Source organism: Bos javanicus, chromosome 7, assembly GCF_032452875.1.
Source record: "Bos javanicus breed banteng chromosome 7, ARS-OSU_banteng_1.0, whole genome shotgun sequence".
Taxonomy (NCBI): Eukaryota; Metazoa; Chordata; class Mammalia; order Artiodactyla; family Bovidae; genus Bos; species Bos javanicus.
Window position 1 is genome coordinate 82,525,858 of NC_083874.1, and position 19,536 is coordinate 82,545,393.

The 19,536-nt window shown below is 39.2% G+C and overlaps 2 protein-coding genes across 6 annotated transcripts in view; one reads left to right on the forward strand and one right to left on the reverse strand.

Annotated features, from left to right (window-relative positions):
• TMEM167A (transmembrane protein 167A) overlaps nt 1-17,053 on the reverse strand; it is a 47,861-nt gene extending 30,808 nt beyond the window's left edge. Inside the window, exon 1 of the mRNA XM_061424331.1 lies at nt 16,946-17,053. Coding sequence (XP_061280315.1) covers nt 16,946-16,948 — 3 coding nt within the window. The 5' untranslated portion in view covers nt 16,949-17,053. The remainder of the gene's footprint in view (nt 1-16,945) is intronic.
• Nucleotides 17,054-17,135: 82 nt separating this feature from the next.
• XRCC4 (X-ray repair cross complementing 4) overlaps nt 17,136-19,536 on the forward strand; it is a 390,397-nt gene continuing 387,996 nt past the window's right edge. For 4 of the 5 annotated variants that reach the window (XM_061424328.1, XM_061424330.1, XM_061424326.1 and 1 more), the window contains exon 1: nt 17,136-17,242. The gene's annotated coding sequence lies outside the window, so the exon portion shown is untranslated. The other variant, XM_061424327.1, reaches the window with a different exon arrangement.

The following is a 19,536-nucleotide window of genomic DNA, read 5'->3' on the forward strand; positions in this document are numbered from 1 at the left end:
ATCCACTGGAGAAGGGATAAGGCTACTCACTCCAGTATTTTTGGGCTTCCCTTGTGGCTCAGCTGCTGAAGAGTCCACCTGCAATGTGGGCGACCTGGGTTTGATGCCTGGGTTGGGAAGATCCCCTGGAGAAGGGAAAGGCTACCCACTCCAGTATTCTGGCCTGGAGACTTCCATGAACTGTATAGTCCATGGGGTCGCAAAGAGTTGGACAGTGACCTTCACTTTCACTCACTCTGATACCAGAACAAGACAAAGATACCACACACACACACACAATTATAGGCCATTATCATTCATGCACAGACTCAAAAATCCTCAACAAAATACTAGTAACAAATTCAACAACACATTAAATGGATCATGCATTGTGATCAAGTGGATTTCAAGGATGCAAGGAATTTTAAATATTCCCGAATTAGTGTGACACTAACAAGCTGAAGAATAAAAACCATATGATCATGTAATAGGTGCAAAAAAAGCTTTCAACAAATTATACATCTATTTCTGATAAAAACTCTCCAGAAAGTGGACATAGAGGGAAAATACCTCAACATAATAAAGGACATATATGTCAAACCTACAGGTAACATTATATTCAATGGTGAAATGCTGAAAGCATTTCCTCCAAGATCAGGAACAAGACAATAAGACCAGTCTTACCACTTTTATTAAACATAGTTTTCGAAGTCCTAGCCATGACAATCAGAGGAAAAAAAAGGATCCAAATTGGAAAATGTGTGATGTGTTACTGTTTGCAGATGACATGGTATTATACATAGAAAATCACGAAGAGGCTATAAGAAAGGTACTAGAGATCATCAATGAATTCAATAAGGACGCAGGACAAAGAATTAATACACAACAATTTCTTTCATTTCGATACACCAACAGTGAAAGATCAGAAAGGGAAATAAACAAACAATTCCTTTTACCATTGCATCAAAAAGAATAAAATAGCAATAAACCAACTTAAGGATACAAAATATATGCACTCTGACTATCCTACACAAGTCAATCTACATATTCAATGCAATCCCTATCAACTTATGACTGGTATTTTTCACAGAACTAGAACACAAAGTTTTATAATTTGTATGGAAACTCAAAGGACCCTGAATAGCCAAAAACAATCATGGAAAGAGAAAGAGAAGTGGACGAATCACATTCTGTGACTTCAGACTATACTACAAATCTGTAGAAATCAAAACTTGTTACTGGCACAAAAACAGAAATACAGATCAAAGGAAGAGGCTAGAAAGCCAAGAAATATACCAGTGCACCTATGGTCAATTAATCTATGACAAAGGAGCCAAGAATACACAATGCAGAAAAGACAGTCCCTTCAGTAAGTGGTGCTGGGAAAGATGGACAGCTACAAGTAAAAGAATGATATTAGAATACCATAAACAAAAATAAACTCAAATGGTTTAAAGATCTAAATTTAAGACTGGATACAAACTCCTAGAGGAAAACACAGGCAGAACACTCTGGCATAAATTGCAACAGTGTCTTTTTGGATCCCTCTCCTATAGTAATGTAATGAAAAAACAAACAAGTGGGGCCTAATTACAACTGAAAGCTTTCTCATAGCAAAGAAAAAAAACAAAACAAAAAACAATGCACAGAATGGGAGAAAATACTTGCAAACAAAGTGACCAACAAGGGCTTAATCTCCAAAATATACAAACAGCTCACACAGTTCAATATAAAAAAACAAACAATGCAATCAAAAAATGGGCAGAATATCTAAACAGACATTTCTCCAAAGAAGACATACAGATGACCAAAAAGCACACGAAGGATACCCAACATTACTAATTATTTGAAAAAATGTAAATCAAAGCTAGTGAGGTCTCCTCACATGGTCAAAATGGCCATTATAAAAAAGTCTACAAACAATAAATACTGGAGAGGATGTGGAGAAAATAGTGTACATTCTTACACTATTGGTGAGAATGTAAACTGGAACAGACACTATGGAGAATAGTGAGGAGTTACCTTAAAAAACTAAAAACAGAATGATCATACGATGCAGTAATCCCATTCCTGAGCACATATCTGGAGAAAACCTATACATCCCAGTGTTCATCGCTGCACTATTTATAATAGCCAAGATAGGGAAACAACTTAAATGTCCATTGACAAAGAAACGAATAAAGACGGTGAGTACATACGCACAATGGAATATTCAGTTCAGTTCAGTTCAGTCGCTCAGTCGTGTCCGACTCTTTGCGACCCATGAATCGCAGCACGCCAAGCCTCCCTGTCCATCACCATCTCCTGGAGTTCACTCAGACTCACGTCCATCGAGTTGGTGATGTCATCCAGCCATCTCATCCTCTGTCGTCCACTTCTCCTCCTGCCCTCAATCCCTTCCAGCATCAGAGTCTTTTCCAATGAGTCAACTCTTCACATGAGGTGGCCAAAGTACTGGAGTTTCAGCTTTAGCATCATTCCTTCTAAAGATGACCCAGGGCTGATCTCCTTTAGAATGGACTGGTTGGATCTCCTTCCAGTCCAAGGGACTCTCAAGAGTCTTCTCCAACACCACAGTTCCAAAGCATCAATTCTTCAGCACTCAGCTTTCTTCACAGTCCAACTCTCATATCCATACATGACCACTGGAAAAACCATAGCCTTGACTAGACGGACCTTTGCTGGCAAAGTAATGTCTCTGCTTTTGAATATGCTGTCTAGGTTGGTCATAACTTTTCTTCCAGGGAGTAAGCGTCTTTTAATTTCATGGCTGCAGTCACCATCTGCAGTGATTTTGGAGCCCAAAAAATAAAGTCTGACACTGTTTCCGCTGTTCCCAATTATTTCCCATGAAGTGACGGGACCAGATGCCATGATCTTCGTTTTCTGAATGCTGAGTTTTAAGCCAACTTTTTCACTCCACTGTTTCACTTTCATCAAGAGGCTTTTGAGTTCCTCTTCACTTTCTGTCATAAGGGTGGTGTCATCTGCATATCTGAGATTATTGATATTTCTCCCGGCAATCTTGATTCCAGCTTGTGCTTCTTCGAGCCCAGTGTTTCTCATGATGTACTCTGCATATAAGTTAAATAAGGAGGGTGACGATATACAGGCTTGACTTACTCCTTTTCCTATTTGGAACTAGTCTGTTGTTCCATGTCCAGTTCTAACTGTTGCTTCCTGACCTGCATATAGGTTTCTCAAGAGGCAGGTCAGGTGGTCTATATTCCCATCTCTTTCAGAATTTTCCACAGTTTATTGTGATCCACACAGTCAAAGGCTTTGGCATAGTCAATAAAGCAGAAATAGATGTTTTTTCTGGAACTCTCTTGCTTTTTCGATATTCAGTTCAGTTGCTCAGTTGTGTCTGACTCTGTGACCCCATGAACTGCAGCATGCCAGGCCTCCCTGTCCATTACCATCTCCTGGAGTTCACTCAAACTCACGTCCATCGAGTCGGTGATGTCATCCAGCCATCTCATCCTCTGTCGTCCCCTTTTCCTCCTGCCCCCAATCCCTCCCAGCATCAGAGTCTTTTCCGATGAGTCAACTCTTTGCATGAGGTGGCCAAAGTACTGGAGTTTCAGCTTTAGCATCATTCCTTCCAAAGAACACGCAGGGCTGATCTCCTTTAGAATGGACTGGTTACTCAGCCATATAAAGAATGAAATAATGCCATTTGCAGCAACTTGGATTGACTTACAGATTGTCATAGTAAATGAAGCTAGAGAAAGTCAAACAGTGTATGATATCACTTGTATGTAGAATCTATGAAAATGATACAAAGGAACTTACAAACCAGAAGCAGATTCACAGACTTTGAGAACAAACTTATGGCTACCAAAGGGGAAAGACTGGGACAAGGGATAATTTAGGAGCTTAGGATTAATATAAACATAAAATAATCAACAAGGACCTACTGTTTAGTACAATGAACTGTACCCAGTATTCTATAATAATCTACATAAAAAAGTATCTGCAAAAGAATGGAAATATGTACATGTATAACTGAATCACTTTGCTGTACACCTGAAATTTACACAACATTGTAAACCAACTACACCCCACTATAAAATAAAAATTAAAAAGAAAGTACATAGCATGGTTCCCTTCCTGTTAATAGCTAACAACAAGAATTCACTGATATTCACTACATTCTTGCTTTGGATGATCTTATTCATCCTCATATTTGATGTGGATGTTATTAATATCCTAATTTTATACATGAGATAAGTAAGGCATAGAGCAGTTATAAATGAAAGAGAATAGGACATACATTTTAAAAACGAAATAGCAACTTCTAACATATGTAAATAACAACTGAGCAATGCTGACCAAAAAAAAAAGCCATTTTCACAAAGAAAAGTCATGAGAGGCTTCAAGGAATTGAGTCAAGCCTGAAAGGGCACAATCAAATGGCAAAGAATACAGAGCAGGCTCCAGAAGAGACAAAAGCATGGGAAATATACCCAAAGAATCAGGAATTTGCATGTTCAGGGTATAATGAGCAGACTTACTGTACCAAGCAAAGGATTTACTTAATAAAGTGGATGGAAAAGAAATTTGCAAAGGTTTATTATCTTCCTAATAGAGTATCTAAATTCATGATTTTGCAATCTATACTTTATTCCCTGAATGTCTTGTATGATATGTCTGGGATTGGTTTCTAAATAACCCAGTGTGTGTGTAGGGGGAGGTGTGGAGTTGATGATGAAATGTTGAGTATATGTGGCTTCACTATATTCTTCTTTCTACCTTACATGTTTAAATTTTTTATCATAAAAGATTTTTAAGAGGCACTTAAAAACATACAAGAACATTAAACATTAAAGAAGTGGGGTGTGTATACATATGTTAGTGTGTGAAATCATTTACAAATGAAAACCACTTACTAGTAGGTACTATATGATACATACAACTTTGTTCCTGGGATTTACAGACTCTAAAATTTAAACAAATAATCTTAGGTGGTAAAGTCTTTTAGATGTACTTAGACTCTGGTCCAGAGAAGGCAATGGCACCCCATTCCAGTGTTCTTGCCTGGAGAATCCCAGGGACGGGGGAGCCTGGTGGGCTGCCCGTCTATGGGGTCGCACAGAGTCGGATAAGACTGAAGTGACTTAGAAGCAGCAGCAGACTCTGGTCAAAAGTGTTTCAAACTCGCAGACGTTAGTCTACCACTGCCTAGCCTACCTAAGCACTCCTCTTAATGCTTAGCATCTGTTGTCAGCTGATACAAAATTTTAGTCTCAGAGTTAAAGGAAACAGATGTTACTGTAGTGTAGATAAGTAATTGAGGTTTTCAATAGGGAAGTGTTATTGAAGGGAAGGGAGGATGCTAAGAAGAAAGCAAGCATATTTAATCACAAAATAGAGGGAAATACGATTAAAAGAAAGGTGAAAAGGGAAGTACAGCTCCCTTACTGTGTTCTTTTTTCCAGAGCCGTAAATCACGCGCTCCTCAAGGCACACTACGTTTATGTACGTGCTGTACGTTTTTCCAGCTTCTGTCTCAAGAGTCGTCTCCTCCGTGTAGTCCTCCCTGTGCCCACCCCACTCTCCACACCAAGCAGAGGCTGGATCTTTGTGCATTTACATGTTACACATATACCTGTCACCCGCTAGATGACCTTATAACTGTTTCCTCTATTTTATGGAGGTTCTTATCAATCTCCTGTGCTTATTAAATAAAATAGTACACAGCAGTCACTGAAAAAATACTGAATGAACAGGAACGTGAACACAACTGCAAATAAACATTTTAACAAATGCAAGAGCACACTTAGATTCCAAATTAACAATGCATGTTATTAAAAAAATGTAGGTTAGACTGCTGAATGTTTTCTTAACTATTTAAGAGAAACCTCCACACACAGCTTTGCATTTATATTTACTTATCAATGGTATTTTGCAAAATTCAGAATGAAGAAACATATGTTTGTGCTAACGGCCAGGGCTATAGGGTAAAATAAAGGTCTGAGGTAATTTCTTCTCAGCATCCAAATCTTGTATCACTAACCAGAATGCAGAGAAGTTCTATTGAGCAGTCATCCTTGAGGTGCTTGCATACGGGACAGTGTGTGTTCTTTTGAGTCCACTTAATTTGTAAGAGATATATCCTCATGAGTTCTGGATGCCTGAGGCAGCAGGCAAATTGGCTGGCAGAAAGTTCTAGACCCTCAAATCTAAGGTTTATCTAATTTTCATCAAAGACATCTTGTGACAATGCCAGGGAGATATACAGTGGCATACTATTCAGTCTAATAAATTCAGCTCACTATTAAACATTAAATAACACACACTGGAACTAAGGAGTTACAAAAGTTACAAACTACAATAGAACTTGCTCCTTCTGGAGGCTTGAGGAAATAATCTGTTTTCTTGCCTTTTCAAGTTTCTAAAGGCTGCCTGATTCCTTGGGCTTAGTGAGCCACTCATCACTCTGACCTTGACAACTTCTTTTGTGATCATGACCCTCTTGCTTCCCTCTCACAAGGATTCTTGTGATTAAACTGCCCTGTCTCCTCCTAATTCAAGAAATAATCTTCCCATTCCAAAACTCTTAATCACACATGCAAAGTCCCTTGTGTCACCTAAGATAACATATTCAGTTTTTTGTTTTTTTTTTAAAGGGGGCTGGGGAGAATTGCGTTCTGTCCACCACAGCTACAAACAATTCCTTTTTATAAAGAGGTATCCAGTAACATTCCCTAGACTCAGGGCTGCCTGTAGCAACTTCTGGAGCACAACCTCAGATACAATCAGAATGGTAACCTTTGGGGTCCTGGAATACAGGAGTCCCACCCTGTCCATTATCATCAGAGTTGTGCTTGCTCTTCTAAAACTGGTAATGAATATCTCAACTTTTTTTTTCCCCTCAAAGGCCCCTTTTTACTATCCCTTCATACTCCAGACCCATCATACTACTTACAGCTAAGCAGAGCTTCTGATGTGTTTCAAATCACTGCACTGAATTTATCAAACTAGAAGGAAATAAACTTGATGAATCAGTCACTTTGCATAATTACTCTGAAGTAGATGGCAATTTATTAGGCCACTGAAATAATAAAAATAACCCAGACTTTCATTTGGTCACATTAGAGTGAACGTTTATCAATAAAGGATAGAGACTCGTCAATGCAAAGGTTAGCGTCCAAAATGAAATTACCTCTAATGTTGACACGTCTCTTTAAAACTCTCTATTCTCAAGTTGATTTGAAAAGTTAGGAGTATTTATTTCATGTTCAATTTCTATCATTTTATCCATAAAGATATAATTTGTTATTTCCGGAGTCATTCCTGAATGTTAAAACTATACTAAGTATGGATATAAGGGCAAGACTTCAACATAAGAGTTTTGTTTTTAGATACATAAATAAAAATACTTCTAAGTTGAAAAAAAAAAAAACCAAAAAAACCAAAGCATTAGGAACAGAAGTAAAAAAGGGGAAAAGATTCAGGCACTAGAATAGTACAAAGAAAGAAACAATGAAAAACGCTAAAAAAATACACATATTAATATGCTGAACAGTGCTCTGTCCAAGACTGCTAAATGACTAGTTGCTTGCTAACTGTACTTATCCTGCAGAAAAGACTTTGGCTAAGCCTCCAGCATATTCATTAGTCCTGGATCTCTTGAGTTCCATGGAGCTTATTTATTTTTAGGATTATCAACACAAATTATTTAGCCAGTCTCTTGATTAAGGGCCTTCTTTATGCATAACACTGTCTGGGAGCTTCAAATGTTGACTGCCTCCTACATGGGGAATACATTTTTATTGACATATTCTTACAGTTTAACTGAGAATCAAACTTAAATTTTTAAAACTCTAAACACTATAACTATTTTACTAATTTCAATATCTATTGCTTTCATGCAAAACTAAAGTTTTTGATCCCTCTCTGGAAGTGAAATGAAACCCAGAAATGATATTTCTGACCTAATTGTGATAGAAATTATACAGCACTGGAAAAGTAGGTCAGCATTTTATCATTTACAAATCTAGGTCAGGTCAGCATTTCCTAACTAGTTTCTATTGTAAATTCATATGCACCACTATTATCTCTTAAAATGAAAAACATGGAAACACAGGGATAAATGTAAGACAGTATGTGAATGTGCAAACACATACAACACCCCATTTCCTCAAGAGTAAGTCTTATATGATAGAAAATATTTCTAATAACATACAGGAATATTAACGTTTTCTTTTTCACTGCTACTCTGTTCGCCACTGGCAACATTGGTGGTCATTTGCGCCTATTTTCGTATCTCGTCAATAGGACCTACAGTGTGTTTGTTCTATTTGTGCTGCTTATTTTGAGCTTAGACATCTCACATCTAAATATGAAGCAACAAAAGTGTCACAGCTATTACAAAGAGGAAGCATGCATGTAACTACGACAAACAGTAGACTTAAGAAAATTGATGTAAATGCTTCACATCTCCTTGATAAATAAGAGAAAGTAGTCTGAAGGAAAAGTGCAAATTCTGTTATGAAAAAAATATTCTGATCATGCAAATAGGTAAGACTGACAAAATGGAAAAACTTGCAAATAAATGAAGGCAAGCAGGGTATGAACCCTGGCTACTCACTTTACCTAGAGCTTTAAAAAAATAATCAACGCCCAGAAATTTGGACTAAACTCTGTGGCATGGGCAGATATCCATGCAGTACAGTAGACTCCTTCTGCAGGGTCTAGAAACCTTTAACTATGGGCTCTGGCTTTGTTGCTTGTTGACTATATTCAGAAGACACTGTATTTAGTCTAAACTTAAATTCCCATTCTAAAGAGCTAATGTGATTTTTGATCAGTTATCATTTAAAATCACTGTCATTTTTAATAATTTTAATCATTTTAATAGCCGGCACCTGGTTTTGCTTGTAAGACTTCCTCCCAGCACTTTTGCTGTGTAAACTGTTTACAGGTAACAATCCTTTAGGTTAGTACACTGATGCACTTGAAACTAAGGTGGAGTTATTATCTTAAAAACAAGGTGATTTGTTCTGATGTCTTAATGAACACTTTACTGTTACTCTTTTGCACTGAACTTTGCCTATTTCTGGGAAGAGGTGAATTTGTCCAAGGGAAAAACAGTTGTTTGTAATATTGACATAATGTCACTTTCTAATCATGATCATGGTTTAAAGGATTATCTTGGTTAAATATATACTGGTTTGATGGGCAAATGCTCTTATCATTAGCACAAATTACATGATTTTATAGTTTCCAGAGGTGGGTTAAGAGTGGCCTGTGAGGCAACTGGAAGCAAATGGTGCACAGAGACTATCCGGGGAAGACCTGGTGATAAGGGTCTCTCATAAAGAGAGCGAGGGAGAGAGACTGTGTAACAGCCAGTGTTACAGATTCACTCCATGGAAAAATATTTTCCAGAATTATGAATTAATTAACAGCCTGGAATTAATTTTTCCATATTGCTTTTCTGTTATATTTATACTTGATTTTGAAGGACTGCTTATGTCACTGGAAGCAATCAGTACCCAGTCATTGTGTAACACATAATGATACTTATCGTACAACAAAGCCTGAGTTTTTGCCAACTGTAAACCTAGTGTAAATCCATTCATCTGTACCATGGCCTTTTCTCTTCACACTCAGCAGATTCATAAGGTTATTTGCCTTTAGTGATTTCACTTTCTTACAGTATGAAATGATGAAGGTTGATAAAAGGAGAGATTACATTTAAAAAATAAATAATAAAGAACAGGAAAGCAAAGCTAAAAGAAACAGCAGCTCTAATTTATTTCTCTGTGAGAATCTCAGGTCTCCTTAAGTGTTTTCCTGTTTTGGCTCTTCAAATCCAGCCTAAGCTAAAATGAAGAGGTATGGTAGATGCTGTTAACACATATGCACAGCTCCCAAAGACTTCAGTAGGGTAAAGACCAAAAGGAAGCAAAACTAAAAGAAGATAAAACAAGAGAGCTGGGTTCAATCCCTGGTATGGGAAGATCCCCTGGAGAAGGGAATGGCAACTCACTCCAGTATTCTTGCCTGAGAATCCCATGAACAGAGGAGAGCCTGGTGGGCTACAGTTCATGGGGTCACAAAGAGTCAGACACGACTGAGCGACTTTCACTCACTCACTCACTCACTGTGGGCTCAGAATTTGTCAAAACTCCCTGGGAGTTTTTACTTGCAGTTAGAGTTACAAGCCACTATGCTACAGAAGACCAGCATCCACTTCAGATACCTACCTATTAGCCTAACGCAGAGGTTTTCAAAGTGTAGCTCATGGAAATTCCTCATATATTTATGCAGTCAAAACTATTATTATAATACTAAGAAGATAACCTTTCTACTGTGATGTCATTTGTATTGAAGGTGCACAAGTAACAGTAGCTACAGAATTATGATCTTGACAAACAACCCACACCCTCACCCACTGAGGCATACAAATGTTGCTTTTCCTCTTGAATTCCCTGTGGGATTAATGGCATTGTAGTATAAAAAGGGCCTGAGATTTGGTGACAAGTGGAGCTGTTAAGTTTAAATCTGAGCTTCACTACTCATAAGCAGTGTGGTCTTGGGGAAGACACTTAACAATTCTGCACCTTTTTTTTCATATGTACACTGTGGCCAATAATGTACGATTTTAATAAAACATCATATGTAAAGCACATGGCAGAGCTGGTGCTTAAACAATATTTTCTTCCAATCATCTAAACTGGACTTGTACTTCACCACTCTTTATTAAGCACCTTATAATGATTTTCTTATCTTTCAACCTACTTACACTTGTCAAGAGGGCAGTCATTCAATCAGTTTCTCAGATTTTAACCTTCTTTACAGATAGAAAAATTAAGACCTGGAGCTGACTGTGGCTCAGACCATGAGCTCCTTGCTGCAAAATTCAGGATTAAATTTTAAAAAGCAGGGAAAACCATCCAACCATTCAGGTATGACTTAAATCAAATCCCTTATGATTATACAGTGGAGATGATGAATAGATTCAAGGGGTTAGATCTGGTAGACAGAGTGCTGAAGCACCATGGATGGAGGTTTGTAACACTGTATAGGAGGTGGTGGCCAAAACCATCCCCAAGAAAAAGAAATTCAAGAAGGCAAAGTGGTTGTCTGAGAAGGCCTTAAAAATAGCTGAGAAAAATATAGGGAAAGATAAACACAAATGAACACAGAGTTTCAGAGACTAGCAAGGAGAGATAAGAAAGCCTTCTTAAGTGAACAATGGAAAGAAATAGAAGAAAACAATAGAATGGGAAAGACTAGAGATCTCTTCAAGAAAATAGGAGATATTAAGGGAACATTTCATGCAAAGATGGGCATAATAAAGGACAGAAATGACAAGGACCTAACAGAAGCAGAAGAGATTAAGAAGAGGTGGCAAGAACACACAGAAAAACTATACAAAAAAGATCTTAATGACTCAGATAACCATGATGGTGTGGTCACTCACCTAGAACCAGATATCCTGGAGTATGAAGTCAAGTGGGCCTTAGGAAACATTAATGTGAACAAAGCTAGTGGAGGTGATGGAATTCCAGGTGAGCTATTTCAAAATCCTGAAAGATGATGCTGTTAAATGCTGCACTTGATATGTCAGCAAATTTGGAAAACTCAGAAGTGGCCAGAGGACAGGAAAAAAATTTTCATCCCAATCCCAAAGGACAATGGCAAAGAATGTTCAAACTACTAGATAATTGCATTCATTTCACATGCTAGCAAGGTACTGTTCAAAATCCTTCAAGACAGGCTTCAGTGGTACATGAACCAAGAACTTCCAGATGTACAAGCTGGATTTAGAAAAGGCAGAGGAACCAGAGATCAAATTGCCAACATCCACTGGCTCAAAGAGAAAGCAAGGGAATTAAAAAAAAAAATCTAATTCTGTTTCATTGCCTATGCTAAAGCCTTTGTGTGGATCACGACAAACTGGAAAAATCTTCAAAAAATGGGAATACCAGACCACCTTACCTGCCTCCTGAGAAATCTATATCCACGTCAAGAAGCAACCGTTAGAATTAGAAATGGAACAAAGGGCTTGTTCAAAATTGGGAAAGGAGTATGACAAGTATGTAAATTGTCATCCTGCTTATTTAACTTATATGCAGAGTACAATGTGAAATACTGGGCTGGATGAATAACAAGCTGGAATCACGACTGCTAGGAGACATATCAACAACCTCAGATATCGAGAAAGGTAGAAAGGGAATGGCAGAAAGGGAAGAGGAACTATAGAGTCTCTTGATAAAGGTGAAAGAAGAGAGTGAAAAAGCTGGCTTAAAACTCAGTATTCGAAAGACTAAGATCATGGTATCCGGTCCCATCACTTCATGGCAAATAGATGGGAAAACAAAACTAAAAAATGCCTGCTCCTTGGAAGAAAAGCTATGACAAAACTAGACAGTATATTAAAAGGCAGAGACATCACTTAGCCAATAAAGGTTTGTACAATCAAAGCTATGGTTTTTCCAGTAGTCATCTATAGATATGAGTTGGATCCTAAGGAAGACAGAGGGCTGAAGAATTGATGCTTTTGAATTGTGGTGCTGGAGAAGACTCTTGAGAGTCCCTTAAACAGCAAGGAGATCAAACCAGCCAGTACTAAAGGAAATGAACCATGAATATTCATTGGAAGGACTGATGCTGAAGCTGAAGCTCTAATACTCTGGCCACCTGATAAGAAGAGCCAACTCACTGGAAAAGACCCAGATGCTGGGAAAGCTTGACAGCAAGAGGAGAAGGGGGTGGCAAAGGATGAGATGATCGGATGGCATTAGTGACCCAATGGACATGAGTTTGAGCAAACTCTGGGAGATAGATAGTGAAGGACAGAGAAGCCTGGTGTGCTGGAGTCCATAGGGTCACAAGAGTCAGACATGACTTATCGGTTAAACAATAACATGTAAATATATCCTCTCCATTGTTACCGGTTGGTTTTCTCAAGTGCACTCCATTCTTTTCCTTGCTCAAAGTGTTTATTAGGTACACAAACATTATCAAAATATAAAGACCTTGAACAGACTTCAAGATCTGGCCACAAGCTTTCTAGTCTCATCTTTTCACTGATTAACTTCAACTTCTTGCACTCCCCAGGCAACTGTTCAACTTCATGCTCTTTGTGTCCTTAACTACCTCATCCTTTATCTATCTAAAGGCTAGAGAATGTTTTCCCAGCTCTAGCTAATGACTCCTTCTCTAATCCTCAGTCACTCCTTAATACACAGGTCAGAGTGTTATCTCCTTGATGATGCCCTCCAGCAGTTCCTAGTGACAATTAGATGGAAAGTTATGACCAACCTAGATAGCATATTAAAAAGCAGAGACAAAGGTCCGTCTAGTCAAGGCTATGGTTTTTCCAGTGGTCATGTATGGATGTGAGAGTTGGACTGTGAAGAAAGCTGAGCATCGAAGAATTGATGCTTTTGAACTGTGGTGTTGGAAAAGACTCTTGAGAGACCCCTGGACTCAGTCCATTCTAAAGGAGATCAGCCCTGGGTGTTCATTGGAAGGACTGATGCTAAAGCGGAAACTCCAATACTTTGGCCACCTCATGCGAAGAGCTGACTCATTGGAAAAGACTGATGCTGGGAGGGATTGGGGGCAGGAGGAGAAGAGGACGACAGAAGATGAGATGGCTGGATGGCATCACTGACTTGATGGACATGAGTCTGGGTGAACTCCGGGAGTTGGTGATGGACAGGGAGGACTGGTGTGCTCTAATTCATGGGGTGGCAAAGAGTCGGACACGACTGAGCGACTGAACTGAAACAATTTCTCAGCTACAAGAGGAAATAAACTATTTAATAAACTATTTTACACCCTTTCCCTGGTACTCAATTTAATTATAAAATACGGGCAATAAACAGGTCCTACTTTGCAGGGTTTATGAACATTAGATGAGAATATCGGTAAGTCACTTAACACACCAACAGAAGAAGAAACGAAGATAAACTTCCTCAAGTAAAGGATGGTCGCTGGGAATGATTCTGACCCTGTTTGGTTTAGTCTAAAGCTCATGTTCTTTCTACCACACACGCTATGTCCTAGCAGATGACACACAAAGTTTACTTATTTAATACTCTCCCCCATTGGACTGTAAAGTCCTTGAATACAATGAGCATGTTTTACACGACTTTGTATATCCAGACACTCATTCATTTAAGTACTAACTCTGACACTGTGATGTAGAGATTAAAAGACCTAGTCTCTACTTGTAAGAACTCTGCCTAGAGAAGGGAGAATTATAAGCAATATCTTACTGCTGTTTTCTATGCAAGAGGGACACTGGTGGCATATACATGGACTGGACTACAGACGTCCAAATAAACACCTAAAAGGAGAAGAAGAAAACTTAAGGTACAGGGAAGCCTTCTTTGGAAGAGATGAAACTAGAGATGAATCTTGAAGATTTTTAAGTTAGGGAGAACTAGGGTTTCTGGAGTTTTTAAAAGTATTAATTTGTAAATGATATAATTATTATACTGCTTATGCTCTGATAGTTTTAAATTATTATTGTTGATAAACATTTAATGGCCTTGAAATACATTTTAAAACATGGATTCATTGGGGGCTTCCCTGGTGGCTCAGTGGTACAGAATTTGCCTGCTAATGCAGGAGACTCAGGTTCTCAACCCCTGATCTGACAATATCCCACATGCCGCAGAACAACTATAAAAGTCTGTGCCACAACTACTGAACCTGTGCTTCAGAGCCCAGGAGCCGCAACTCCTGAAGCCTGTGCACCTAGAGCTCGTGCCCTGCCATGACAGAGGTTACTGCACTGAGAAGCTCGCACATCTTAAGTAGAGGGTAGCCCTCATTTGCAGCAACAAAAGCCCAGCACAGGCAGAAATAAATAAATAAAATTATGGGGGGGCGGGGGGGAGAATGCACTGGAAGGAGGATATTAAAAACTGAATGGTTCTTTCTAAAAAGAAAAATGGATTCATTAAAATACAGTAATTCAGATATAAGTCATAATCACTGGTTGTTGTTCAGTCTCTAAGCCATGTCTCTGAGCTGCAGCAGGCCAGGCTTCCTCGTCCTTCGCTATCTCCCAGAGTTTGCTCAAATTCATGTCCACTGAATCAGTGGTGCTATTTAACCATCTCATTATCACTAGGCTACCTTGCAAATATACCAAGTTTAGGTACAAACTCAAAAAGAAACCTCACTGTGTAACTCTTCCAACTACAATGTACTTCTTCTGAAATACTGACATCTTAAGCTCACAGGAACAGAGCAAGAATGAAAACATTAATTACCTGGCAGTTATTTCTATTTTCTACCCACATCCGATTGGCATATTATATTTGAGAGCAACAAACCACTAAGACATATTTGATTTTCAGTTATGTTCTTTTCATTAACAATGGCATGAAGACTTTTGACATGCCTGACTTCCTTTGCCTGTAAACATCTACTTAGAAGTTTCGAAATGAGACAATACTTTTAAGTTGATTTTTCAAATGCACCCTGGCACACAGCAATAGCTAATAAATGAGAGTTATTATTGTTTCTCTGAATAAACCAGAGATGGCCAGATGGTTCAAATACTGTTAATCTTAAATGGTATATGTCTTGCTTCTAAATAGAATATAAGACAAAAAGAAGAATCTATCTCTGCTTGTACTATGAGTAATCCAATTTCAGCCTCAAGGAGGATATATGCAAGAATTAAGAGTAACAGTCTCGCTACTCTTTTTGGATTGCCAAATGAACCACATTTTCTAAGTTAAATAACGGCTCACTCAGGACACAAGTCTATCCACTTGTGTCCTTTCACGTGATAGCTCAATTTTGGAACTGGAGAGTATCTTCGGCCAAGGAAGGAATAATCTGCCAATGTCATCCCCTCTATACATTGTGAACTTCTCCAGGGAAAAGACTGTGACTTATGCTCCAGCTATAACCAAAGCTGGCACAAAGTAAACAACAATTAATGAGTTTTCGATTAAAAGTCTAAGGGTTTTGTGCTGTATGGGATTCTGCAGGAACTTCTGGGAACACAAGCTCAGCAACTTTTCACTGTAGAAAAGCTTTTGTCATGGCTGCTTTTGATACTACAATAAAAGGCATGAACCTTTTATGAAGTCTGGCACACAGACCTCATAAATTCATGGCCAAGGCCTGGTGTAGAGGTTGTTAGCATTTACCGTGACAAAGGTGAAATGCCTGCAGATCTTTGCTATTACTATTGATTATTTCATCTGTCCTCTGTCCATGTTGGTTTTATGTATTTTTCTCAGCTTGGAGAAGTAAACATTTCTCTTGTGAACTTCTGTGGCTTATTTCAAGCTTCTCTAACAGGCCCAAACTATTAAAGGAATCTGCAATAAGACAAAATAACACAAGAAATCTTAATAGTGTATGGAAGGGGAGGAAGACCGGAGGCCAAACACCACTCCAAGCACAGTAAGCTTCTAGAAAAGCCACCTCAACAGACAACTCCGATCATTAAAACACAGCTTATAAAGTAGCATCTTTAGAGTTGAAAGAATGGAGCTGGGGAGACCTAAAAGGCCAATTAATTCGACAAGTGAAAATTAAGGTGGGGTGTTTGGGGTTTGTTTGACAACAATGAAACACCTGGCTTAGGTCCGCAATGAGATAACAAACCGCAAAACAACAAGAGCGCAAACCCGGCAGCTCTAAAGCCTGAAAATGACCACAAAGAGTAAGTAACGACGGGTTAAGCCAAACCAGCGCATTTCTTTGAAACAAGTCATTAAAGTAGCCTCTGCGTGTGAGGGGGTACTCTGCGGCCCTGAGGTTCTTTCTTGGGCTGTCGGCTCTGGTTGTCCCAGTTTGGACGTGTAGGGGCTACAGGGCTCCCGGGCCCATCTCTCCCTCTGAGCCCCGGGAGAGTCAAGTTAGTGACAGGGTTCCCCGGCCGGGGACTGCCACTCAATCCTCCAACCCTAGTACTGGCTCGCAGCCCCTGCACAAAGCTCAGTCGCGACCCCAAAGCCCCGGTTCTTACCATAGTGAGGCCGGCGAAGCCCCAGCCACATCACCCTTCCGGGCCCAGGGCGGAAGAGGCGTGCACGGCCGGCTTGCCTTTCTCTCCCCTTCCCGCGGTCTGGTTGGGCCTGTCAGGGTAGCTCCTTCTGAGGCGCGGGTCTCGGGCTCTACGATAGGCTCCTCTCTACCGGAAAGGACGGGACCTACATGACGTCATTCAGCCCCCGCGGAAGTAGGTGACACTCTCATTGGGTGCTGGATGTCCGCCTGTGGGAGCGGGCCTTTTGGAGAAGGCCGGAAGTGGAATTACTGAGAGGTAGGGTCCGGAAGTGGCGACTGACTCTTTTAATAGTAGTCGGTGGTCCAGTTATTGTTGTTATTATTATTTTTTTCTTTACTTCTCTAGAACTCCTCAGCGCTCACTTTTTTTCCGGCGTAGACTCCCCTCGATGTGTAAGCTTCTGGCCCTTCTGTTTGTAAACTCTCGGGAACACCTGAGTTTTCTGGCGTTACCATCAGGTCGTGCGTCTCCTGGGCTCCCTTTTCAGTTTCTCCCTTTGCACCTGAGGGATTCTTTGTGTAAAGCGCCTTTGAAATGCCCTGTAAAGCTGTGGGATTAGGAGGACACTTGAATTCAGAGGGTTGTGTTGAGAAGGTGTTTGATCATTTTTCTAATATTGGCATTGTCTTCTAATTCCCAGCGTTTTGTAGATTGTCAGTGGGTTCGATCTGAGGCTGAAAGGTGCCGATTGGAGTCAGGAAAGAACTTTCTGTGGGAACAAATGGAAAGGAGCTGCCCTTCCCGAATTAAGTAATTGATTAGGTGCTTTAGAGAAATGGTCCACCTGCAAGACATATACCAACTTTTTCTTTTAATCAGTATTATTATTTAACTTTCTCTAATTTTAACAATCCCATTAGATAAGGTTCTATTCCCTCTCCCCAGATTCTTTTTAGATTATCAGTTTTTTTAATACTTTGACTCAAAGTGGATTGAGAGAAACAGGAAAAGGAAGCTCATATAATGCATTGATTTATGTGCTTTTCTTGGCCAAACTATGTGACCCTTCTATATTTAGGGCAACACAGTGATTAGAATATTTGGGTTTCTACTATCTGTGATTGTATTGTTGGCTACTGCCCACCAAGTTTTTTTCTTTTCTTTTTTTTAACCATTACTAACTTTTTGTTCGAATCTACTGAATTGTCAAGAATTGGTTAAGTACACAAATTTAGCAAGTACTTAACTGAGCTTTTATTCATACCATCATGAGACTGCTGCAGAGGGATAAAGATGGCCTGTTCTTTCCAGAAATTTAATGGGCATGGGGAAGAGGGGAATAAGAAATGTATAAAAATATACTGTACCCTTGTCCTATCAAAAAACAAGCTGTAATGCTTTGTCTTGTGATTGCTTTACAATTTATTTTTTAAGTCTTATCATTCAAATTAAATAATCTTGGCTTGGTTATTGAAATTATGTTGTGCAACTCATCAAGCTTGGTTTCCACAGTAGTAAATGTGTCTGCAGACATCTTGATGTCATGTAGATTGTCTTCATTTACATGGACACTTTGAGGGTTATATGTAATAGCTGAAGTGCATCAGGAAATTGAAGTTTTTAAAAATCACAGTTGATTTACTGTATTTATGCATTTTAATTAATTTTAGACTATAGGCTCTTACGTACTTCAGCTTCAAAATAGGGAAGAACAATGCCAGTTATTTTAAAGTTACCCACAGAGGAAGCCAAATAGCAACAGATAAGACTGAACATACATTTATATTTATATATAAAGTTTTTCATGTAACACAACAAAGTTAATCTGACACGATCTCTTGGCAAGATCCCTAAGGAGGTGGTAGTTGAGATACATGGTCATTAAGCACATAAACTCCCTGCTCTTGGCTTCACTGCCAGTGAACTAATTTAAGCACTGTCTTACATTGCTATTTCAAAAGTCTCTTTTCTAGCAACTCTGGTATGGAATCTTATTTCAGACTATCTTGGATCATTTTCTTACACGCTAAAAGTGAAATCTGATTCTTATAATTTCCTTCTTCAAAAATTATTGTCTCTCCTGCATCTAGAAGAGCATTTTCAACTTTGATTTCTTAGGTTCAGTAAGGAATACTATTATCCTTTATATACTTTACATACTATTATATGTAAAAATAGTACATATTTATGTTTTTCTGTGCAAAGAATGCATGGACTTCCGTAGTATTGTCGGGTATTTGACCTGCACTAAGCACTCAATGGAGAAGGCAATGGCGCCCCACTCCAGTACTCTTGCCTGGAAAATCCCATGGACAGAGGATCCTGGTAGGTTGGAGTCCATGGGGTTGCGAAGAGTCTGACAGGACTGAGTGACTTCACTTTTACTTTTCACTTTCATGTGTTGTAGAAGGAAATGGCAACCCACTCCAGTGTTCTTGCCTGGAGAATCCCAGGGTTGGAGGAGCCTGGTAGGCTGCCATCTATGGGGTCGCACAGAGTTAGACAATGACTGAAGCGACTTAGCAGCAGCAGCAGCAAGCACTCAGTGGGCTTCCCTGGTAGCTCATCTGATAAAATATCTGCCTGCAATGTAGGAGACCCTGGTTTAA